A 15,752-nucleotide genomic window follows, 5' to 3' on the forward strand; every position below is an offset into this window, starting at 1 on the left:
TGAATTCTAAATGTTGGTTGCCATAGGCAACAACAGCATAAATGGTGGGGCCCCTTCAACAGGTGTTGCAGTGAAATGGTACTACAACAGCGGAAAAGTCTCTTTGCCAGAAACAAGCATAAAACCTTGCTGTTTGAATGCACTTCTGGTAGGCTTTGGACCTTCTTATCTCCTTTCAAGAATACTTGTAGAGTTGCTTCTGTGGCAGTCGAAGTCGCAGAGACAAAGATTCTCTGAACCTAGGTCTCTGGAGCTAGGACATGTAGGTATGATATCTTGTTCAGCTCAGATTACACTCAGTAACCAGGGGGTGGACCAGATCCATCACCCTGGTAACCTAAACAGTCTGCCAATATGATAACTGGTTGCCTTAAGGCCCCTTTCACACGGGCGAGATTTCCGCGCGGGTGCAATGCGTGACGTGAACGCATAGCACCCGCACTGAATCCTGACCCATTCATTTCAATGGGTCTGTGTACATGAGCGTTTTTTTTCACGCATCAGTTCTGCGCTGCGTGAAAAACGCAGCATGTTCTATATTCTGCGTTTTTCACGCAGCCCTGGCCCCATCGAAGTGAATGGGACTTCAGTGAAAAACGCATTGCATCCGCAAGCAAGTGCGGGTGCGATGCGTTTTTCACTGATGGTTGCTAAGAGATGTTGTTTGTAAACCTTCAGTTTTTTATCATGCGCGTGAAAAACGCATCAAAACGCATTGCACCCGCGCGGAAAAAACTGAACAACTGAATGTAATCGCAGACAAAACTGACTGAACTTACTTGCAAAGTGGTGCGAGTTTCACTGAACGCACCCTGAACGCATCCGGCCCCAATCCGCAACGCCCGTGTGAAAGGGGCCTTATACATTGCTATTGAGTACATAAACATAATAAATCACAGCACTTAACTCTAAAACATTGCACTAACTATTAAACCATTGCACTATTCCTTCTGGGGTACTGCATACTGTCTGTCTTCATGTGGCTACCCTTTTTAGAATTTCTGATATTTCAGCTCCCTAATGTTTCAATTAATGTGTCTGAAAAGTGGAGCAGCACTGTAATACACATCATGCATAGTTAAAGATGTACATTACGTGTGAGTGTCTGAGTTCTCGGGTGGTTTACTATGTGCACCAGGTTCTTGGTCTGCACACTAGGAAGCTCTCTAGTGCTTTGCTGCCAGCTGTATGAGAAGATTTATGTCAGCAGATTAAAGGGGTTGTGTCACTTCAGAAAATGGCATTTATTATTAGGGTCCATTCACACATCCGTAATTTCGTTCCGCATTTTGCGTAACGGAATTGCGGACCCATTCATTTCTATGGGGAAGCACCATGTGCTGCCCGGACATGGAATTGCGGACCCGCACTTCCGGGTCTGCAATTCCGTTCCCGAAAAAAAATAGAACATGTCCTATTCTTGTCCGCAATGGCGGACAAGAATGGGCATATTCTTTTAGTGTCTGCAATGTGCGGTCGGCAAAATGCGGAACGCACATTGCCGCTGTCCGTGTTTTGCGGATCCGTGGATCCACAAAGCACATTACGGATTCTGAATGGAGCCTTAGAGGAATACAAACCACTTACTAATGTATTGTGATTGTCCATATTGCTTCCTTTGCTGGCTGGGTTCATTTTTTCATCACATTATACACTGCTCATTTCCATGGTTACGACCACCCTGCAATCCATCAGTGGTGGTCGTGCTTGCGCACTACAGGAAAAAGTGCCGTCCTCTCTGGTGGCCAGGACCGTGGGAGTGTGGATAGGCCAGTGTCTTTTCCTATAATGTGCAAGCACGACCACCACTGCTGGATTGCAGTGTGGTCGTAACCATGGAAACGAGCAGTGTATAATGGGATGTAAAAATTAATCCAGCCGGCAAATATCCACATGTTGCTATAGTATTGTTAACGTTATGCAACCTCTCACATCATTCCTTGCACCCAAGGGCTCAAAATCTAAGTTTACTCTGCATCTCACAGGGTTAGGCTACATGCACACGACAGTTGTTTTTTGCGGTCCGCAAATAGCGGATCCGTGTTCCTGTTTTTTTTATATCCACATCCGTTCCGTTTGTCCGCAAATTTTGTAGGTTGTGTTTCCATGTGTCTCCAGTAATTTTTTTGCGGTCCGCCAAAAAAACCTGAAGGCTGTAATTCTTGAAATTTAATATATACAGGTTTCCCAGCAACCATCAGCAAAAAAAAAACGGATGCGGATGACATACGGGTGGCTTCCGTTGGTCATCCGCATTTTTTTGCAGACCCATTGACTTCAATGGGTCCGCAAAACGTTTATTGCGGACAAGAATAGGACATGCAATACTTTTTTGGCGGACGGGAAACACGGACAGCGGACGCGGAAAAGAAATGGTTGACTACACCGCAATTTTAACGGCTCCATAGAAATGCATGGGTAACCATCCGATCAGCCAAAAAAAGTGGAATGGTCAGAGATAAAAACAACTGTCGTGTGAATGTAGCCTTAGGCCTCATGCGCACGACCGTTCTGTTTTTTGCGGTCCGCAAACCGCGGATCCGCAAAAAACGGAAGCCGCCCGTGTGCCTTCCGCAATTTTCGAAACGGGCGGCCCATTGTAGAAATGCTTATTTTTGTCCGCAAAAAGGACAAGAATTGGACATGCTATATTTTTTTTGCGGGGACACGGAACGGAGCAACGGATGCGGACAGCACACGAGTGCTGTCCGCATCTTTTGCGGCCCCATTTAAGTGAATGGGTCCGCACCAGAGCCGCAAAAAATGCGGCTCGGATGCGGACCACAACAATGGCCGTGTGCATGAGGCCTTAATAGGATGATACTGCAGTCAAGCCAAGTTTTAAGACATCGCATGTTCAAGTCCCTCTTGTTGATAACAAAAGTACAAAAAGTTTGATAATTTTTTTTAAAAATATTATTTATATTAAAAGCTCATCTGCTTACTGGACTCACATGGATCCTACACCTGGCTGGTTGCACAGGACCACTGAGGACGGTGAATGGCTGCAGCAGATGTGCTGTTTACTGTATGTCTTGTATATAATCACCAAAAGGGGGATCTGAGGACTAATTTGTTTTAAAGGAAAAGTTGCATTTTTTTTAATGGCACCATATCATTTTCCATAAAATGTTCTAAATAATTTGCAGGTTTTTATGGGTTAAAAAAATTAAAGATCTCTAATACCATTGTTTTAGAGTTCATACATTTTTTGGGAGGCATCCTCTCTGTGGTAAATATGTCACATTACCTTTAGGCCTCATGCACAAGACTGTATCCGTCTTGCGGTCGGCAAATAGCGGATTCACAATAGATCGCATAACGATTTTAACTTGTACCTGGTTTACAATGGTTGACTTTCTTGAATTAGCGAAGATGGAGAATATTTCGTTTTGACTAATAAATATATCCGTCATCCTCGCTAATTTAAAGTAATTTAGTAAACCAGGTCTAAGTTGAAATCGCAATGCGATTAATTCAAGTTATATTAATCGCATTGCGATTTCAACTTGTAGCTGCTGCTGGGTCTCTAATGGAATGGGTCAGCTTGCTAGAATTAACGAAGTTAACGATTATGGAATCTAGCAGTGCTAAGTTGTAATCGCAATGCGATAATATTTGCTTTTATTATTAACCGCATGGCGAATCCAACTTTCATAATCCACTATTCTTAGATATAGTACTATATTCGCTATATCCGAAATTCTCCCGTTATATCCGAATATCCGTTAATTCTCCCAATACCACCATTATCAAAATCACCTAAGTTGTAATCGCAATGCGATAATACCTTAAATTGAGGAAGATGTAGAATACTTCGCTATCTTCATTGATGTAGAATACTTCGCTATCTTTGTTGATGTAGAATACTTCGCTATCTTCGTTGATGTAGAATACTTTGCTATCTTCGTTGATGTAGAATACTTTGCTATCTTTGTTGATGTAGGGCTTTATTAAGATCGGCGTCTAACACGCTGGTCTTAAAATATGTGCCCCTATGTATTCCTGGACAACTCATTTAGTTTGTAAGGTCCAAGCTCCACCGCTGAGATCTTTTCATTTGTTTCTTTGATCTATCAACAGATCACTTTTGGATAGGTTTCCAATTAAAGTCTTTTATTAACACAAAAATTATATGACATTATTTTTTTTAATGTAGTTAGAGGTTTTGGCAACTAACACTTCATCCTTGAGACAAGGTCTTAAAAAATGTGACCAACTGGCCACTCCATGACAGAAAAATTCCAACCCAATCAAGTCAGTTGAAGGATATGTAAATTCAATTAAGTAGGAAAGGCATTATCGTTTATGCACTCCTAACAACTCTATTTGCTTTTCCAGATCAACTTGAGTTTGAAATGGAGGAAAAGTGCAGAATTCTGGAAGCCAGGTACACTGAAAAAGAACATTTGACCCTCCAGTTGAAAAAAGATCTCTATCTTCGGGAGAATCGAGTTGCAGCCTTGAGATCTAAGCTAAGAGACAAAGAGAGACGGTTCCTGGAGGAGCTAAAGAGAAGAAGTCACAGAGTAACCATATTGAATACGGAGCTGCACAAACAAACTGAAGCAGCAGCGTACTTATCTTTTCAGTTACATGCCTCCAAGCAAAAGAAGCAAAGCTTGCAAAACAGCTGCCAGAAGACATCGCGGCCACTGGACATTGTTGGAGTCAAGCAACCTCACCATGAAGGAAGAGTAAAAAGGAGAGTACAAAAAAACCACAGTGTCTGGCGACCTGACTGTTCCTTGGGTATAGATATGTCAAAAGACTATTTTCAGAGAGAGGAAATGATCAACTACGATGAGTTGGAAGCTATGCCAGACCCTGCTCTATTTTTATGCCCTCAGAAGTATGCTCAGCCTCGTCGGCAGAGATCAGAGACAAAATCCCACTTTGATAAAAGTGCTTCAGGGCTTGCTGGTGGTGGGGGTCTGCCAATCGGTCCTCAGTGGTCAGAGAAACTCTCATCAGATAATGAGGACATACCTCCTTCTATTCCTGTTGTCAAAGCAAAACATCCAAAAAGTGAGAGAGGAAAAAGGCGGGCATTGGCCAGGCAAGACTCAAGGGATTTAGAATAAAGAAGTACGCATATTCTGAACTCCCATGCACCCTATTGGAAAAATCTGTAGCAGAACCTAATTGGCCATAGACTGGTTTAAAAAGGGAAAAAGCGGGTGCTGTAGTTATGTGTCTGTCCACTGACATTTTGGATTTAACGGATCATACTGTTTTTGTTATTGTCTTCCTGTGTTTGGCTGCAGTTCTCTCCCAATGCCTAATTGCAGAGAATTCCCTGCTGCTCGTGTATATTGGACAACATTTTTGTCACAATGCCCTTCTTTTAATAGTTCTCGTGATCTTCTTTTTTTAATAACTCTATTTTTATATCATTCATTTCTGTTCTGAAGGAACTGTTGAATTATAACATATACTGCAAGAAACAATAACCATAATTCTCTAAAAAGAAGAGTTCATAAATCCTACAAATTCTTAACCTCATAAAAGCAAAAGAAAGACTATGCACTACCCTAGGAGGAAATTACTGCTTTTCCCAATACAGTATTTGCTTATTCTTAGGACTCACATCCAGTAGGTCTCTTTGCTGCTTGGCCTTGCTATCGACCATAGGAGACAAAGGTTTCACGGACCCCTGGTTCAGAATAACCTGAACATAGTAAATACATATATAAATACTGAATGTTCTTTTCCATTTAAGGAATTTCACGTACAAAATTTCTAATTTTTATTAGAACCGATGTCACTTCAAAGTCGTAATATGTGCTCAAGGAATTCAGGAATCAGGTGAATGAACTACAGCATGATTTTTCTACAAGGAAAAAAGAAGTCCTATTTATTTTTGCATCGGCCATCGGCCTCCGGTTTGCACAACTGAACAAGAATGAGCTGGTTTCTCAAAATCTGATTTACATCAATTACATTTTTTAGTACATACCAAAGTAATAATTACATCACAACAAGCTAAAGTAATATTTCCGGTAGAGCTTTATGCCGTATAGACAGTATTATTATGTGTAGATTTACGTGATGATGTAATCGTTGGCTAGACGAGAAGACACTTTACTTATTCATCAGTGTGGTGTGTAAAGGCTTAATCTAATCTGAGGAATATAATGACTTTCCTTCCTCCATCCTTCCATTTCAATCTTCATTAAATTTTTATCCAGTCCTTGCTTTTACCTTACTCATGAAATTCTTAGAGGAAATGCCCAAAATGCACATGATAAGACATGGCCTCTCTCTAAATAGTTTTTAAAGTGATTTTTCTCATCCACTCATTTATCCCCAGGCAATATGGATGCATTATGCTAATACATTTAGAGCTGCTTTATGAATATATGATTTTTATAGCTCTGCAATTTGCATATATATATATATATACAGTACAGACCAAAAGTTTGGACACACCTTCTCATTCAAAGAGTTTTCTTTATTTTCATGACTATGAAGGCATCAAAACTATGAATTAATTTGTGGAATTATATACATAACAAACAAGTGTGAAACAACTGAAAATATGTAATATTCTAGGTTCTTCAAAGTAGCCACCTTTTGCTTTGATTACTGCTTTGCATACTCTTGGCATTCTCTTGATGAGCTTCAAGAGGTAGTCCCCTGAAATGGTCTTCCAACAGTCTTGAAGGAGTTCCCAGAGATGCTTAGCACTTGTTGGCCCTTTTGCCTTCACTCTGCGGTCCAGCTCACCCCAAACCATCTCGATTGGGTTCAGGTCCGGTGACTGTGGAGGCCAGGTCATCTGGCGCAGCACCCCATCACTCTCCTTCATGGTCAAATAGCCCTTACTTTCAAAGTTTTCCCAATTTTTCGGCTGACTGACTGACCTTCATTTCTTAAAGTAATGATGGCAACTCGTTTTTCTTTACTTAGCTGCTTTTTTCTTGCCATAAAACAAATTCTAACAGTCTATTTAGTAGGACTATCAGCTGTGTATCCACCTGACTTCTCCTCAACACAACTGATGGTCCCAACCCCATTTATAAGGTAAGAAATCCCACTTATTAAACCTGACAAGGCACACCTGTGAAGTGAAAACCATTTCAGGGGACTACCTCTTGAAGCTCATCAAGAGAATGCCAAGAGTGTGCAAAGCAGTAATCAAAGCAAAAGGTGGCTACTTTGAAGAACCTAGAATATGACATATTTTGACATGTTAATTCATAGTTTTGATGCCTTCAGTGTGAATCTACAATTTTCATAGTCATGAAAATAAAGAAAATTCTTTGAATGAGAAGGTGTGCCCAAACATTTGGTCTGTACTGTATATATATGTATATATATATATATATATATATATATATATATATATATATAAATCAATGATGGGATTTTGCATAGGAAAATGTTCTACTTGATACTTTAGATTCTGTTATATCCTTTGAGATGTTTTCAACAAAGGATTGTGAAAACGTAAAGGGAATTATGCATTTACATGACAATTTCTACCTGCATTTACATGCCAATTTTTACCCGCCAGCATAAATATCTGCATTTTAAAAGATACTTTTGTCATTTAATATGCATGGCCAGGAGCTGCATTGCTGGACCATGCTCTAATTGGAGGTTGTCATTAGAAGTCAACTGTATACTGGATAGAGGGCAGTAAAGGTGGGAGCAAGAAGGGTCAATATGTCCATAAATGCTATGGGAATGTTGGGAGTGAGCCAAGAGAAAGAGAGAGATTTCCTTGTAATCATCATCCACACATGGACCTAGTTTAGTACAATTACAGACGGGTTATATATTGTATATGGCTGAGTCAACGTCACCAAGCTTACCTCTTTTACCTGCATACACAATCACTGAAGAGGTCACGCTGTTGCACACTTCCATCTAATCATTAATCATGAAGCTGTGACCCTGTGAGGTTGACTGTTACAACAACACAGTTAATATTTCACAATATACAGTTTTCCGTGAGATCCTAACTATTTCTTGCTGCCGATAATTAAAGGGGCTATCCCATGAATAATGTAAAACATGAATATCATACATCATCTAGTGCACGACAACTAAAGCGAAAGCCAGCCCTGTACGTCACATAGATCCAGAGGTCTCCCCATTCATTGCTCCAATTGTTCAGCTAGATTTATTTCACGTTGTCAGCTTAGAGGGCATGTCCTTTCTCAGGGGTGTGCCCTTTCTTCTGCATCTGGTGGCAGTTGTAGGATGGAACTGAGCATGTGCTTCCAGCTCAATAAGCAGGACATAGAAATTAGAAAAAGAGCAAACAGCAGGTGGCGCTATACAGATAGTTTCAATTGAATAACTTAGTAGCTATAATACATTTTTAATTACATGCAATTACAAAAGTATCTAGATCCAGGTGCTGGTTTGAAAACTGTAGAATATTATTTGTGGGACAACCCCTTTAAGTCTTTGTGCAGTCACATGAGCTTTTATATTGTATATTGATGATACAATGTACGTACCATGATAACATTACTGCACCGCTTGCCTTGAGGTATTTGTATTTACCGATTTTTACCTTTTTCTTGTTTTTTACAGTGACTTTACAGTGGTTTTTTTTAATAATGTGAATATTTAGATTTTTACTCATAAAGAGCGTCAAACTCCATACATAGCTGTAACTGTAAAAGAGGATCTGTCCACACATAAATGTATTCCTCAACAAATAAAAATTTTGGAGCACTATTCTTATAGCTTTTTATTGCGCCTTTCCTCTGCTACTCCTCATAGATTTTCAATAGTAAATTTACAACTGGGTGTTACCAGTTGGGAATGTGTCCCTACACATTCTGACACTGTCCAATGTAGGGATGTGCCCCTGTAGTAAAAGAATAGTAAAGCCCAGTTGTTAATGTATTCATAAATTTGCAGGAGAAATAACTAGTCTTGAGCGAATTAGAGGATAAATTCGATTCGCTACGAAGCAGAATTTCCTCATGCTTCCTGGTAGCAAATCAATTTAACCTGAAATAGTATAAAAAAATAAATCATACTTAACTGATCTATTTGCTTGTGACGGGCCAGCCGCTGACATCTTGCTTGAAGATCTCTCACGTAATCCAGTGCGCAGTGACGTATGATGTCACCACAGGCCACGTGAGATTTCACACCCGATCTTCAAGCAAGATGGCGGTGGTCGGCCCGACGTGAGCAAATGGATCAGGGAAGTATGTTTTTTTGTTTTATGTTTTAGTTTTACACTCGTCACAAAGCACATTTGTTTTTTAAAATTCGGCAAAGCAGCTGAATCTAATTTTTGAATAATTCGCTCATCTCTAGAAATAACAGATGGAACACACAATGCAGAGTTATGAGAAAAGATGCTGATTGTTATTTCATTGGGGAACATGCATTTACTAAAAACAGGCGTAAGGTGTGGTGACAGGGCCTCTTCAAATTACCAGGGGTGCTTAGGAGCTTGATGTATAGTGTATACATTACTATTAAGTTTAATGTATAAGCAGTATGCAGTAAGCTCCAAAGCTCCCCCTAGGGGGGCTGCAGTCAGCCCTCATTTTATCATTTAAATGTACATCTATACTGAGGGTTTGAAGTTCTTTAACTGCAATAATAATATATTAGAAAATGAATCAGCACAAAATTTTGGAGTGAATGGACCCATCGAGCTTGTCTACTGTTATTTTAGCCATCCTTCGTAGCTGAAATGATTCACCAATTTTTTTATAACTTTCGTTCTTCAAAGTCTGTTACAAATATGTTTTTGAGGTCAGAAGTGCATATCGTTTTGGTTACCAGTTTTTGGGAAATAGTTTTATTATAAACCATATTCGTGTTATCGGTTAGCATGGACATCTGTATTTCTCCATAATGAATACAGATCAATAGGACCATCAGCTGCAGTACCCACGAATGGCCACTACACCGTGTATGGAGCTATGGTGTTCCAGCTCCATGTATCATTTACTTCCAGATTCTGGGTTGGGTTGCTAGTTGTCAAACCCCTACCGATCTGATACTGATGACCTATTCCAATGGGTAGATCATCAATAAACACCAGCCTATCAGCTATTCTATGTATTTTAGTCACCAGAAGTCACTATAATGTAGACGCTGTAGTGTAGTTCTGGCACTGGCACTACACAGAACAGATGATCGGCGAGGGTGCGGGGTGTCAGGCGCCCGCTGACTATCCTAGGTGTCAGTCCTAAGGAAAGACTATCACTTAGAAAAGGCTACACAACCCATTTAAATTTATTTTCCCCAAAAAAGCACAGAAGAGATAACACAAAACATCATTTTGTATATTTTTTTATGAAACTATGCAAGAACTGATAATAAATTATTAATCACTGGCAGGTAAAACACTAAATTTGCATCCAGTAAAAAGGAAATCAGTTTCCAAAATCTACATATCATACTCATAAGTATACGCAAGTTTATGGACTTGTCTTTAGTTATACTGTAGTAAAAACACCAATAGCTATGATATTCTAAAATAATAAGACATGATATCCCTATTATATAAAATCAGTCTCAGAGAAAACATGTCCGGGGAGCAACCACTCAAAAATGCACTGGTAAAATGATGGATAAATCTTCTGATACCTGGAGCAGATGTGGTCTGTGGTGGTATGTGGTGTTAACAAAGATGAAAAAACTGTATAATCAGTTCTTTAGGTCCCTGCAGTCAGTGTGTCCATGCAATAGGTGAGAATTTTAGTAATATCTCTCGTCCATAATAAATTCAATGGTGCACACTAAAAGCAATATTTAGGTGGATGAAGTACAAGTGATATGTATCAATAACTAAGTATAACGACTATATAATAACTACCGTATATATCAATCTGCTTAGCTCATCCTGCTCTATAACATGCTGCCTGCAGATCAGACATCATGTTCAATGTGACGGGAACGTGTTACCCCTACTGACAAGTCTGTTTTAGTAACTAATGCATTCCCCATGTAGAGACAACTCTGGAGCATCTATTCTTATGACTCTATGTTGTTCCATTCTTCTATTATTCCCACTAAATGTTTATGAATAAAGTCAGCAATACAGGTCCAACTGGGTGTTACCAGTTAGGGAAGGGGATGTCCCTGAACAGCCTGCCACTGGCAACACCGATTGCATGGTGTGAGATTGCGCAGGGACCTACACCTAACTGGTAATACCTTGTGGACCTTTCTTGCAGACTGCTCGCAATTCATTCATAAAGTTCTAGCGAGAATAAAAAAGGAATGACACAGCATAGAGTCATACAAATTAATGTTCCAGAATTATTACATGGGAAATTCAATTAGTTATTAAAATAGATATATCAGGAGAAGTGACAGGCCCCATTTAAGTTTATGTTTTGGTTAGCATTACATTTAGACTCCTAGGTGGCGTTGGTGTTTTTGGTATGGAGTTTTGGGTACAGTTATTTGTTTTAGAGCAATAGAAAATCTGTAATGTCACCAATTTAATTGTTGACATTAATCAGAAAAAATGGAAGCACAGTTTTTCATTGGTTAATATAGTAAAGAACACAATTGTTCTGTGCAGTGGAAGATGGCAAACAACAGGCGGTATTAGAGAGCAATTAAAAATTCCAAACTGGACCCAAGAATCTAATAAACTATGTAGCATCCCAACAATATATAGTTACGGCTGCAATAAGCTTCCATTTAAAAAGTTGGAATAGGATTTTTTTTAAAGTAGCCGTTTTTACGGTCCAGACATTAAAAAAGATTATGTGGGTCCACAATACTTATCAACTCGTAACTGATTAAACTCAGGACTTCGAGAACTTGTCGAGGAAATCCTGGAACATGTTGACCTTTATGTTCTCATGTTTCCTTAAGCGAAAGATACACAACCGTTAAAGCAATAAACGTATCGATAGAAAGGGTAAAGCCATATAAGAAAGGGAAAAGCCATTACATTTTATACATAATATCAATAATCATTGAACTTTCATAAATTGTTCCAGTAATGCTTCAGATTAGACAGCTTGTTGGCTTCTTATCAAGACAAACATCAATTAAGTGACTACCATGGGCTTTTAGTACAGCAGATATAGCTAGTGGAAGGTTTCACTGGCTATACATTTTAGATGGAGCAGTCCCTAAAATATACAGGGTGGGCCATTTATATGGATACACCTTAATAAAATGGGAATGGTTGGTGATATTAACTTCCTGTTTGTGGCACATTAGTATATGTGAGGGGGGAAACTTTTCAAGATGGGTGGTGACCATGGCGGCCATTTTGAAGTCGGCCATTTTGAATCCAACTTTTGTTTTTTCAATAGGAAGAGGGTCATTTGACACATCAAACTTATTGGGAATTTCACAAGAAAAACAATGGTGTGCTTGGTTTTAACGTAACTTTATTCTTTCATGAGTTATTTACGAGTTTCTGACCACTTATAAAATGTGTTCAATGTGCTGCCCATTGTGTTGGATTGTCAATGCAATACTCTTCTCCCACTCTTCACACACTGATAGCAACACCGCAGGAGCAATGCTAGCACAGGCTTCCAGTATCCGTAGTTTCAGGTGCTGCACATCTCGTATCTTCACAGCATAGACGATTGCCTTCAGATGATACGAGATGTGCAGCATCTGAAACTACGGATACTGGAAGCCTGTGCTAGCATTTCTCCTGCGGTGTTGCTATCAGTGTGTGAAGAGTGGGAGAAAAGGGTTGCATTGACAATCAAACACAATGGGCAGCACATTGAACACATTTTGTAAGTGGTCAGAAACTTGTAAATAACTCATGAAAGAATAAAGTTACGTTAAAACCAAGCACACCATTGTTTTTCTTGTGAAATGATGTGTCAAATGACCCTCTTCCTATTGAAAAAACTAAAGTGGGATTCAAAATGGCCAACTTCAAAATGGCCGCCATGGTCACCACCCATCTTGAAAAGTTTCCCCCTTCACATATACTAATGTGCCACAAACAGGAAGTTAATATCACCAACCATTCCCATTTTATTAAGGTGTATCCATATAAATGGCCCACCCTGTAGTATTATATGCCAACCATTCAGATGATTGGCCAACCATGATAAAACATGGCCAGAAGGGGTTTACCAAATAAACAAGACTTTTTGTTAAAGGAGAGATTGAGCTGGGGACTCCTACACGCCCTAGCAGGATATATGCAAAAGGGTTATCTTCATGACCTGGTCATTAGATGCTGGCCAAACAGCAGTCCTCCATGATGTACAGTATACAGCAATATAATAATATATAAGGGGTTATAAGGGGTGCTGAGTAAAAATAATAGGAATAGCTCACTCCTATGCGGTCAAAGAATAGGTGCTCTAGTCCAATTGGCGGTTTCACCCTACTAGCGAGAAGTTTTTGCAAAATAAATTGGAAATACAGACTGGCACTGTAAATGTGTGGATGAATACTGCAATATTATAGTGTATTAAGTAATCACCAATATTTAATAACCATTGAGTTAAAAACACAATAGAAAACACAATATAAAATGGAATTAAAGAACCACAGTAAAAACTACCCTCACTAAGGATCCGTCTGGAGAGACGGCACCTATAACCATACGCCAACAAGCGGTCTTTTCACTTATAGGAACTGCATTTTTATCTCTATTCCTATAAATACAATATAGATATCTATACTACTATAAATATCATTTCAAGGAATTTCATATGCATCATCTTAAAGAACTTCACATGTATGCTTTTTGAGTGTCTTTTTTACTCAAACCATAGACTATTGTATGCTCATTTTACTGTGGTTCTTTAATTCCATTTTATATTGTGTTTTCTATTGTGTTTTTAACTCAACGGTTATTAAATATTGGTGATTACTTAATCCACTATAATATTGAAGTTATAAGGGGTGTTCCGTTTCTTTCTTTTTCTTTTAATCCTCACCTTCACTTAACCTTTTTTTTTTTTTTTTTTTTTTTTTTTTTTATGTAATGTTTAGATCTGGTTTTAGAGAAAGACCACCAAGGTCTAGAGAAATAATCACCAATTCAATTTCCACATCTTAAATAAAACCATCCAAAAACGGGTTGTGTCATCATCATGCTTGTTAGTGGCCATCCACCCCAGAAGAAGATGAAGCCTTCAGCAATACGGTACCTGGAAATGTACATTTTTACATTCTTATCTAAAGGCATTCAATGAATTTCTAATACGCATATCTCATTTACCAGAAAATATGAAATGGGATATCTCTAAAGAAAATATATTGAACGTTCAAGGATACAAAAATTGTTTCTAAACCTAATGGAGATTAAAGCGGTTTCCTGTGAGTAAAATATTCATGACCTATCCAGGATAGGTCAACAATATCAGATCAGTGAAGGTCCAACTCCTGGTTTTCCCACTATTCAGCTGTCTGAAGAGGCTTCTGTGAATAGGCTTTAGGGCTTGACCTGACTAGGTGGCGATATCCTAATGTATTTTGCGGTTACCATCTCACAGGCTTGCTGATTGTATATGTGTAGCTCTGAACAATTATATGCACCATTGTTATGGTACTTTTCTTATTATTATTTGGCGTAATGCGCTGTTGCATTGCGCAATTGTAATACTTTTTCCACATTGTATCCTGTCCGGTACTCCCGGTTTTGTTTTCTTTCTTATATGTCTTGAAAATCCTCAATAAAAACTATTGAAACGAAGAGGCTTCTGTGTGCTGCGGCCTATTCTTAGGCTGGGGATGTCACATTCATTGGACACATGGCCTATGTGCAGCTCAGTCCCATTCAAACGAATGACCCTGCATAGCAATACCAAGCACAGCCACTATACAATATCGGTGCTGATAGTCGGACCCCATCGATCTGATATTGATGACCTACCGTGAGGATAGTCATCAATATTGTACCCCAGGAAAACCCCTATATTCCACAGAATTCTCTATTCTCTATTCGTCCAAAACATCGTATATAATAGTGTTTTGTCTGGTAGTTACAAGAAATTTCTATGCAATTTGTGGTCGCTGAATTATTGTCAGTTGAGATGCTTGGGTACAGTAACATTCTGACAGATAATTGTAAGGCATTTTAAGACATTCTGGCTGTCCCACTGTCTTGTTAGACATTTAGACTGATATAATGACCTAGAAATCTATCTGGGCTGTTTGCCAGGGTACAGCTGTCCAGCTCAGTTGTACATTAAATATCCTTTAAAGAAAATTAACATAATGGCCTAATTTGTTTGTCGTATAAAAGAGCACATTTATTCATAAAGACGCTGAGTACTTACCTACTGATTTATAGTAAATTATTACAGGCAGCAGACTGCTGTTACCACCAATATTCCCCTCAAATGCAAAGTTAAACCTTTGCAAGCATTGAACATGGGTTGAACAAGTGTGGGTTGCCCTATACACATCCTGTGATGAAAGAACGTACTGGCATCAGCGTTAAACTGGGCCAATAGGGTTCCAGAGGATTTTATAGCGGACCTTTGGAACCAATCACTTTCTACTAGGGTTTATTTACTTGAATCGAAACCTGTTAGACTTTATTGATGATAGAGAGGTTGGACCCCAAAAATAATCTCCTCTGGTGGGCCCAAGGAACTCCAGTCCAACACTGGCTAGCATGACAAAGCACCAGAAAGGGCACATTTTTGCTATACAAGGGGTCCCTCAAGTTGCAATATTGTTTTGGAATGACCATTGTAAGTTAAAACTGTTGTAACTTTTGACCATAACTCTATGAAAAACTAGTAACTGCCCCAAATTGTCTTCCTAAACTAGGAAATTATAAAGATTAAAAAAAGAAGAAAAAGATA

At 39.0% G+C, this 15,752-nt stretch overlaps 1 protein-coding gene across 1 annotated transcript in view; it reads left to right on the forward strand.

Moving 5' to 3' along the window:
• The window catches only part of CCDC92B (coiled-coil domain containing 92B), a 92,593-nt gene extending 87,509 nt beyond the window's left edge, over window positions 1–5,084 (forward strand). The window contains exon 3 of the mRNA XM_040421810.1: window positions 4,342–5,084. Within this exon, the coding sequence (XP_040277744.1) occupies window positions 4,342–5,084 (743 nt within the window). The remainder of the gene's footprint in view (window positions 1–4,341) is intronic.
• Window positions 5,085–15,752: the final 10,668 nt, after the last annotated feature.

The sequence above is a fragment of the Bufo bufo genome, chromosome 3 (assembly GCF_905171765.1).
Source record: "Bufo bufo chromosome 3, aBufBuf1.1, whole genome shotgun sequence".
Lineage (NCBI taxonomy): Eukaryota > Metazoa > Chordata > Amphibia > Anura > Bufonidae > Bufo > Bufo bufo.